This window comes from Natrix helvetica (assembly GCF_964273705.1).
Source record: "Natrix helvetica genome assembly, chromosome: 2".
In the NCBI taxonomy this organism is placed as follows: Eukaryota; Metazoa; Chordata; class Lepidosauria; order Squamata; family Natricidae; genus Natrix; species Natrix helvetica.
This window is the reverse complement of record NC_138552.1, coordinates 242087319-242097820: the sequence shown is the minus strand read 5'-3', so window position 1 is coordinate 242097820 and position 10502 is coordinate 242087319. Positions and strand designations below refer to the sequence as shown.

The 10502-nt window shown below is 45.4% G+C and overlaps 1 protein-coding gene across 1 annotated transcript in view; it reads left to right on the top strand.

Moving 5' to 3' along the window:
* The first annotated feature begins 4023 nt into the window (after positions 1 to 4023).
* Positions 4024 to 10502, top strand: part of TGFB2 (transforming growth factor beta 2) — a 111485-nt gene continuing 105006 nt past the window's right edge. The window contains exon 1 of the mRNA XM_081945888.1: positions 4024 to 5720. Coding sequence (XP_081802014.1) covers positions 5375 to 5720 — 346 coding nt within the window. The 5' untranslated portion in view covers positions 4024 to 5374. The remainder of the gene's footprint in view (positions 5721 to 10502) is intronic.

Genomic DNA, 10502 nt, shown 5'->3' with positions numbered 1-10502 from the left:
TTTGCTTAGTTAGCAATCTTCGAGTTATCCCCATTTTTGCAGTAAACTTTTATTTTTAAAATATGGACCAACTGTTATGAAAAGGACCAACTGTTCAGCAAGAAACATGGAACAGATAATCTGATGATTAAGCATCACTACAGATCTTATCTTCATATTAGTTTGCACTTGTATGGTCTCTGCAAACACATATTCTGACTCCTAAGTGACTTGAAAAAAATGTCTTTTAATTAAAGAAGAAAGCCAACAGTAAAGGAAGATATAACATTTTAACTGTTGGTTTATAGCAGTGATGGCGAACCTATGGCACACGTGCCACAGGTGGCACGCGGAGCCATTTGTCAGGGCACGCGAGGCGCTGCCCTGTCAGCTGGCCAGCTGAGTTCACCTTTTTAAAAGCCATTTTTCGCCCTCCCCAGGCTCCAGAGGCTTTATAGGAGCCTGGGGGGGTGCGAAAAGAGCCCCCCACCTCCCCGGAGGCTTCAGGGACCGTCCGGAGGCTTCCCTGACACCTTCGGAGGGCTTAAAATGACCCACCGAGCAAACCGGAAGTCACTTCCGGTTTGCTCGGAGGATGGTTTTAAGCATTCCGAAGGCGTCAGGGAAGCCTCCGGTTGGTCCCTGAAGCCTCCGGAGGGCCTCCGGGGAGTGCGGGGGGGCTCTTTTCACCCTCCCCAGGCTCCTATAAAGCCTCTGGAGCCTGGGGAGGGCGTAAAAAGCATGTAAAAATGGGGGAGGTTGCGCCTGTTGTGCGCCCGTGCGCACTGGGGGGGGTCGCACATTGCATTATGGGTGCGGCATGCCCGCACACGACCCCCTGCAGTCCCCCGCTTGTGGCACGTGAGCCAAAAAAGGTTTGCCATCGCTGGTTTATAGTGTTTGTTTCTAAAATGAACACAACCTACTGTGCCACAAACCATGGTTTAGAAGTCAACAGTATCTTAATTTGTAAACACATTAAACTGAAATTAATCCAACATGCTTAACATGAATGTGGTCAGAAAGAGACATTGGGTAATCTGTTTCAAGCAATTGGCCAAGCACACATCCTTCATGTTGAGTCATTTCTTCTATTAAATTAATAATTGCTATGATGGACTGAATTTCCAAAAACAGATTTTATAGCTGAAGAGAAGGTCCTACATCACTTGAAGAAGTGGTCCTTTGGGAATCTTTCTCATCCCCCAAGCAGCTTTTTTGTGGAAAAGCCAGTTTAACAACTTCTTTGTCTAGCAAAGAGCCTAAATTGTATTGAACCAGTGCAAAAAGTCTACCCATTATAAACATAAAAACTTTGAAAAACCTCTTTAAACATTACAGTTACTTTTCACTTGCTTTGCTAGGGCCCCTGCTTGGTTAAGCAGAAAAAACAATACAGGAAGCATTAAAATAATGCCTTATGTTCATATGTGTCTGCCATTAAACTGTATGGATTATGTGATACAGCCTTCAAGACAGAGGTGGATTGCTAATTTTTTTACTACTGGTTCGGGTGAGCTCCTGCGTGCGCGCAATGCTTCTGTGCATGCGCAGAAGCATCCGGGAGGGCAGGTGGAGCCTCCCACCGCCGCTACTACTGGTTCAGCTGATCCAGCCAAACCGGCGGCAACCCACCTCTGCTTCAAGATGATAACCCTGAATTTAAAATGCCTCCTTCAAGGGAAAGATTGATTCTCATCAAATCTCAGACATTCCTAAATTATTTGAGAAGAAAAACTCAAGGTACACAAATGAGGTTTAGAATTCCCAGTCATAAAATTCAGTGGGAGAAGAGGATACACATCTGGGAACCGATTCCATGTAGACAGTTTCCCTCAATTAAGGCAGGGGTGTCAAACTCGCATTGTCACGTCATCATGTGATGTATCATGACTCTTTCCCCCTTTGCTAAAATGGGGATGGGGTGGCGAGCATGTGACACATCCCGCCTGCAGGCCGCCAGTTTGACACCCCTGAACTAAGGGGATCTAAGTGCCTGTCACGAGAACTGCTCTCTCCTGCAATCTAGCAGGAGTTAGCAACTGGGAAAGCAGAACATCCAGATTCAGTTTCATATAGTATTGTGACTTACGGGCGTTTTTCACAGTTATGACCTTTGCAGCATTCCCATGATCATATGATCAAAATTCAGATGTTTAGCAAGTGGCTCATATTTATGATGGTTGTAGAGTCCCACGGTCATGTGATTACCTACCTTCTAACAAGCAGTCATTGAGGAAGTCAGATTCCCTTAACAATCGGGTTACTAAGTCATCAGCTGCAGTGATTCACTTAACAACTGTGGCAAGAAAAGTCGTAAAATGAGGGGAAACTCACTTAACAAATTTCTTACTTAATGGAAATTTTGGATTCAATTGTGGTCATAGAGGATTACCTGTACAGAGGAGCATCTTTTTTTTTTGCATCATCTTCAACAGTGTAACAGGTGTGCAAGCAGTTTGCCAGTGAAAGTGCAACAAGATGTACTTGGACTCTTTGTGGTTCAGCCAACCATAAAGTGGGGAGGCTGAAAATGCACATGTTTGGCCCTCACTGCATTTCTTATATTTATCGTGAATCCTGTAGTTGGAGTGGATCTCCAGCCCTGGCATGTAAAAATTTTAGATGACCAGATCATGAACAGAATCATTTCCCTGTAATGTTGAAGCCATTCAACAACTGGGAGCTTGCAGCCACTGAAACATTTGGCAAAGTTTTTTTTTTAAAAAAGCATGCACAAATCATGCCAAAAAGTATGTAGAAACTTAGTTTTGTAACTGGGCAAGATTCTACAAATGGAGGCAAGAAAGAGGACATTTGGAACGGAATATATGAATCACAGACAGTGCAAATTTGGGAACCAGGTCGGAGCAAGTGAGAACGAGTCTGCCTGCTCTGTCCAGGCTAATTAAAATCGTAACGTTTTATTGTTTTATTATTTCTTAGTTCCCATAATGGGTTGACCGCCTGGACTTCTAGATATGTTAGTTTTAACTCCCTACAGCCCTGGATACCATCACCAATGGAATTCTGGGAATTGAAGTCTAAAACCTCTGGAAGGCACTGGGTAGGTAGCCCATTCTAGTTCGCACCTCATAAATCAGAATCACACCAGTGGTGGGTTTCCAAAAATTTTTTGGACCTCTTCTGTAGGTGTGGCCTGCTTTGTGGGAGTGGCTTGCCGGCCATGTGACTGGGTGGGCATGGCCAACTTGTAAAATGTGGTGAAACTCACTTAACAACGCTCTTGCTTAGCAACGAAAATGTTGGCTCAGAAATTCTGGTATTTGAAGCATGCAAGTCTTAAAGCTGTCAAGTTACAAGACCCTTGCACCCCTAACCCTTTAGAAAAAAAAACCCCAGGGTTGTTCAAACTTGACAGCTTTAAGACTTGTGGACTTCAACTCCCAGAATTCCTCCTCTTGCTCTTCATCTTGATGATGTGCGACTAGGGGGTGGGGAGGGAGCTGGAACCGGTTCTAAACGGCACTGTAGATTTGTGGAAGAGGTTCTGGCAGGAGAACTGGCAGGAACCCACCCCTGAATCACGCCCTAAAAAAATGACTCGGCTGTAGCACCTCCACGTCCTCGCGGTAACAACACCCGACAACTCTCCTGGCCAAATACACTTTCTATCACCGTCATTTTGATGCGGACCTGCAGGGCAGGGCTTCCCCCCCGCTGGAACAAAGCAAGATATAGCCCAGGTCCAAGAGAGCGGCAGGGTCCTTATCCGTTCGGTCACTTAAAGTCTGTCGGCTCCCTCCCCTTGTCATTTTGCGGAGGCAGCGGAGACACACTCACACACCCTCCCCACCCGCGGTCCGAGAGGACCTTATCAACTCTCCCTCTCCGGCAGAGCGCGAGGTTCTCTGCGGGCGAAAGGCGTGAGTTGAGCGCGGGGGCTCCGAGTGAGGGGAGAGGCTAGAAGACCTGGGGACGAAGGGCGGCGTGCCTGCCAGCCCCATCTCTTCAAGCTCCGTGGGGAAGCAAGGGGGGGTGAGGAGACGGGGGCCAAAAAAAGGGGGGGAGGCACGCCACCTATTACTCCGCGTGGAAAAGTGCCAAGGCGAGGGCGGAAAACGAACTTTGCAATCTCCAGTCTTGGGAGAAAAGTCGCCGGCGGAGGGGGCGGAATCACGAAAGCCTTGGAGAAGCAGCGGTAGCTCAGCCTTCTTGGTTCGGTTTGGCTTTTTAAAAACGGAGGAGGAGGAGGAGGAGAGGGAGCTCCTGGAAAAGTTGTGCAGCCAGCAGTCGCCAGCGAGAGAAAGAGAGAGAGAGAAGAGGGTGGTAGGGAGGGAGGTGAGCTGGTCGGTTAATGCAAACAGTCGCGGCAGTCCGCCGTCCCCAGGAAAGCAGGACCGTTCAGAATCCTGCCCACGCCGCGAAGGGGGTTGCTGGTGGTGGGCTGTCGAAGAGCCACAGTCGTGGGAAGAGAAGGGAGAGAAGCTGGCAGAACCACCTTGAAGGCGTCCAGCTGTCCCAGGCGCGTCTCGGGATCTGTCCTGGCGCCGGCACGCACGTGTATATACATATATATACACACACACACACATACATACACACACGCATCTCTACACACGTGGGCGCTTTTAGCCTCCGCTCGCAGCTGGACACCAACCCCCTGAGCAAAAGGAGGGGGGAGCGACGCACTGATTCCCCGAAGGGGGGCATCCCCCCACCCCGGACCTACTTTCCTACGCCTGCCAGTCGGTGCCATCTCAATTTGGAGCGTGGGAGCTTGTGGGCAGCAGGGCGCCGAGTCTCCGGAGCCCTCGCTTTAAGTGGCGGCCAGTTTCCCTTCTTTTTTTCCCCTCCTTCCACGTACTCCTTCAACCCTTAAGATTTTTTTTTAATTTCTTTTTGTATGTACCAGACGTTATTCCCCCCCGGCAACGTTTTGGGGGGTTTTATTCTCTCCTTTAGTAGCCGGGAAGAGAAAAAGCAACCTGCTTTCCTGCTTTTAAGCAACGTTTGCAACCTGTTACATTTCTTTCTTTTTTATTAGGCGCTATCTGTTGCGGGGTTTTTGTTTGTTTGTTTTTGCTTTTAATAGAAAGCGATTGCTGGCTTGAACCCGCCACTTTTGCTGGAGCATCGCATCTGCTCTCAAACTCACTCTTGGACTTGCAACCAACTCAAGCAGCTTGGCGGACCGGCAGCTTGGCATACGCTATCTGGACTCACGATCGGCGTTGCATTTATTCTTTCGATCCCTCGGGGTTGTTGTTGTTGTTTTAAAGATCCGAATCTTGTTTGCACATCTTAGACTGCCACGGAGAAAATTCCAGGAAACATTTGGGTCCTTTCTTTGTGGGAGAAGCGAAGGAAAAGAAGTGTGTTTTGGGTTTTTATTTTATTTTTCACTTTTAATCCTTTTTTTCTTTTTTCTAAAATGCACTGCTATCTCCTGAGTGTGTTTCTCACCCTGGATCTGGCCACCGTGGCCTTTGCTCTGTCTACGTGCAGCACCCTAGACACGGACCAGTTCATGCGCAAGCGGATCGAAGCCATCCGAGGCCAGATCCTGAGCAAACTGAAACTCACCAGCCCTCCGGAAGAGTACCCCGAGCCCGAGGAGGTTCCTCCGGAGGTCATCTCAATCTACAATAGCACCAGGGACTTGCTGCAGGAGAAAGCCAACCACAGGGCAGCTTCTTGTGAAAAGGAAAGGAGCGATGAGGAATATTACGCCAAAGAAGTTTACAAAATTGACATGGGGAGTTACCACCCGTCCGCAAGTAAGTCTACTCTGAATAATTGTTGTGTGCCTGTGCCAACTAGAGCTTTGTTGCTGAGGGATTGCATAATGTGCTTGATGTGTGAGGAGGCGTGGAGAGGTGTCTTCTCTGTTACCTTGACACCTCTCAGGTAGGGTGCCTGTCGGTTCAGGTCCCACACAGATAGCAAGGGGGCAGTCCAGAGTGTGATCCAGCGGTGTGACATTCCCCCACATGTCACACAGCGGTGTGACAGGCCCCCTCCCCCACATCTGATAAATGTAACAACATCCTCTGCAAAAAGAGAGGATGTTGACATAGCCACCTACCAGTTTTATTTCTGTAATACTTGGACGGTACAGCACAGCTATCAGTGTTATTCCTCAGGATGAAAATCCAAGGAAGTGAGCTAGGTTTCATCAATGAGGTTTACTTGGTAATCGGACTCTTATTTGGATCTGAACCCTGGGAATGTTTTGAGTGCCGAGAGATGTAAACCTGGGATACACAAAGTAAGGAGAGATGCTTGTGCCTCTGAACATCTGCAGAGTGCCTGTCATTTGCTCTTCTGTGAGAACTAAACCCTACACAGTCAAACTAAAGCACTTGCAAAGTCTTCATAGCAGAAAAGAACAAATGCAAATTAGGCTTTGCCTCCCCATAAATGTCCCCATAAAGCTTTTGGTAGAGAGTACATCCCATCTTATCCCACCCCAATTTGACCAGCTGGTGTCTTTGAGGAGCAGATATATCTGCAAGGCTCCTTTTCCTGGTTCTCTCCTGTCATTCTTCTCCTGTGTAATATTTTTTTCATATTCCTTCAGTTATGAACTCTAGCTCCCCAGCGTTGTCTCCGTAGATACCGTCCACCTCAGCACTTCATCAGACCGCTGCTTCCAAGTCCCTGATCTTTCTTGGTGAACACCTGGGTCAACAAACCTCACAAATGGATTAGCTTACTTGTTAAGCTCCCCCCCACCCCTGGGGCCCCCTGCCCCCCTGACATCCCTTCCTGTTGCCTTATCAGTTTCCTATCTCTTGTTCCCATCCTGTGGCCTCCTTTTCTCTAGCCACTGCTGGATTATGTTGGAATTGGGAAGGAGTTTCAGTGCGGAGGGGGCAAGAAGTGGGGGAGAATGGAGAAAAACAAGAATTATCTGTGATCTAAAATTCAAATTTTCCTTGCCTACCCCAAAAAAAAAAATTGTCCAAACCTGGAAGTTCCACTCTAGGTTTCCGTTTTCAGTTTAATAGCCCATCATATTTGTGGTCATCTTCTCTCCAGGTACAAAATAAATCTCCCTCCAACGTTTTTTTAAGGCCAGCTTCCTGGACACAGCCTGGGAATGTGTCAGCTGGAACTGATTAGATGGACTCTTTTCTGAAGATCAGGGCGAGCTTGCAGAAATTGGCTTCCCAAAAATCTGAATCTGCTGAGCGTTCAGGGTTGGCAGTGGGAGAATTCAAATTGCAGCTCCAAGTTTGGACTTGCTGTTGGGCTGTGGCCAAAAAGGTCTAGTCAATTAGAGTGCTTAAATACCCCAAAAGGCGAGATATAAATATAAAAATAACAATGCTCTGCATCGTAACTACAAACAACTCCAACCCAATGGAGTTATCTTTACATAAGGCTGCAGGGTTATACTGCTATCCTGTGTGTGTGTTGCATTAATTTTAGACAGTATTGTTGCTTTAACGCTCTGAAATTGTGGACTTTTTTGCTCTTTAGAAAATCAGACTATGAAATCTGTGGAAGTCGAATAACTTATTATTGTGGTCTGGAGCAGAATTGGAATACCTTAGAACAAGGTTTCTCAACTGCGCTGGCTGGGGAATTCTGGGAGTTGAAGTCCACCCTTCTTAAAGTTGCCAAAGTTTAAGAGAAATACTGTCTTAGAACAATAGTCAAATGTAGGTCAGCATGAGAAATTTTCTAGGAGGAGGAAAAGTATTGGATCTCAAAGTATTCACTAAATTGCTCACTGATTAATGTTCTAATTTGTTCTCTTCTATATCTGTTATATGGAGCCTATATACCCATACCTGACCATCTCTGAGAAGTAGGTAATGGGGAAAGCATTACAGCCATCTGGGTAACACCATGCTAGATTTTCTATCTCAATATTCTATTTATTTTGACTGTTGCAGAGGTGTAACTTTGAGGCTTGCTGGGGCACGCCAGTGAGAGTCCGGGAGCGAGAGTGCCAGCCAGCAATTTATGCACCCACTTCTCAGTGAGCTGCTTTCTCTTTTCCCCCTTCTTTTTATTGTCAAATGACAATCCAAGGAAGAGGACACCCTGGGAATCAAAGGGCTTTATTATTGTAATTAAGGCACCATCCAGAAGTCTATGATAAACACACTCCACCCTTGCTGCCCTGAGGGGGAAAACATTTTGCAGAACGTGCTGGAGCCAAGCAGGGGATGTGCAAGCTCTCTGGTATAATTTGTGGCAATAATGCTGAAATGCAGAAGGGAACTTTGAGACATTAGAATGCATGCGTGCATATGTATGTGTACACACATCCACACATGCAATTGCCTCCCTCCTTTCCTCCCATGGGTCTAACATGCGAACATTCATTTTTTTGGAGACTGTTTACCATCTTAAATAACCTCCCAATCCCTTTGATCACGTTTCTGATGTGGCTGAGCCATAGAAAGAGGTCGGGTTATCCAGAGTGAATGATGTACAGCTATGCATTGTGCTTTGTTTTGTTTTCTGGGAAATTTTACTGTCCGTGGAAAATGAAGGGTTATCTTGGCACGAATGCAAAAGTACCCCTGACACTTTTGGATCCCTTTGCCTGGACTTGAAATAGAACAGCAGAAAAGGACAAGTGGAGGTTGCAGGCCTTGGCCAATAGGGAGCATCAGATATTCAAGAGCCCACAGCTTACTTGCTTGCTTACTGCAGCCAGGCTTCCTGTGCAAATACTTGGTGGAGAAGATCAGAGTAAAAGCATTAACCATTTTTCCACTGCTGTCTAGTTATACGTTAGGCTGGGTGAGCCATTCTAAAGGGGAAAAAAAACGTACAACCAAGAAGAAACGGCTACAATATAAATGAGAAAACACCAGGCTAGGCTGCTCTGCACCGTTTCCCTTCAGCCTTAAAAGGTTTAAGTCTCTAGTACCAGTCAAGCAGACAATGTGATAGTGGTGGGAGGGGAGGAGATCTCCGCAAACAACACTGAGGTCATAGAGTAAAAGGCCTGGGAAAGAGTAATCATTCAGGTTTTTTTTAAAAAGAAACTTTTTTTAAACCACAGAGACATTAGCATTTGGTAACAGACTACAGCTCAAATATTACAAATATGCTCTAATTATACTCATAGTTGGCTATATATCACTGTGCAGATCCCTGATAGGTCTTTGAGAGACATTTTGTAAATATTTTTAGCAATGAAGAGATTTAAAAGGAAAACCCAGAGATATTGTATATATCTCAAGGCATATTTTGTCTTCAATATTATCTTTGGCCAACTGTTCTATATAAATACAGTAAATATGAATAGCCCTGGCATGATGCCAATCTCCTGGGATGAATTTTAGTCAGAAGGTATTTATGGGATATGCATAATACTGTGTCAACATTTAAAGACGGAACCTGATTAGCTCAGAATTTATTCACGTTAATCTGTTCGTGTGCTGCTGGGTTAAGATTTGAAGTGGTATTGTGCTAAAATTTTGCCAGTTCATTTACACATAGGCAATAAAAGGGCATTTGGCTTCTGGATGGGCTGAAGGAGCTGTAAGAGATATTAGGAGAGGTTGCTTAATGTGACCCCCAAAACCACTTCACTGGATTTTCTGTGAAATAGGCAAGACATGCCAGTCTGATTACTTTTCTTAACCTAGCTTCTGTATAAGCATTCCCAGTGAAGTTTCTGAGTCGATAGATGTGTATTAATTTAGAATCAATATATATATATTTCTGAATCATCAGTTTGTGTTAGCCTTCTGTCTCCACTTCCTATCCTGCTAGAAAATTCTCTTCTGATTGCAATGGATCCGACTTCCATCTAAAGCAGGGGTGTCAAACTCATATCGTCACAGCGTCGTCACGTGACGTATTGCAACTTTCCCCCCCTTCGCTAAACCAGGCATGAGCGTGGCCAGCGTGTGACACGTCTGGTCCACGGGCCGTGAGTTTAACACCCCTGATCTAAAGGCTGTAGATAAAATATTTATCACAACATGTTATCAGTTATTTTCTTTCCTAGGTTTCCTAGGAGCATAACATAACATTTAAAATAAAAGACAGCTGATAATGATGCTACATCCACTAGTTCTATTGAGTTAGCAAATATTTGTCTGTTTGTCTGTCTGATGCCAATTGCACTCATAAATAATAAGGTCAGAGTAAGAAGGAATACATTAGTAAAGCACTTTCCCTGCTTAAATCAGTTATTCATTCTTAATATAAATAGAATGGAATGGAATGGAATAGAATAGAATAACAGAGTTGGAAGGCACCTTGAAAGTCTTCTAGTCCAACCCCCTGCTTAGACAGGAAACCCTTCACCACTTCAGACAAATGGATATCCAATCTTCTTAAAAACGTCCAGTGTTGGAACATTCACAACTTCTGGAGGCAAGTTGTTCCATTGATGAATTGTTCTGTCAGGAAATTTCTCCTTAGTTCTAAGTTGCTTCTCTCCTTGATTAGTTTCCACCCATTGCTTCTTGTTCTACCCTCAGGTGCCTTGGAGAATAGTTTGACTCCCTCTTCTTTGTGGCAACCCCTGAGATATTGGAACACTGCTATCATGTCTCCCCTAGTCCTTCTTTTCATGAAAC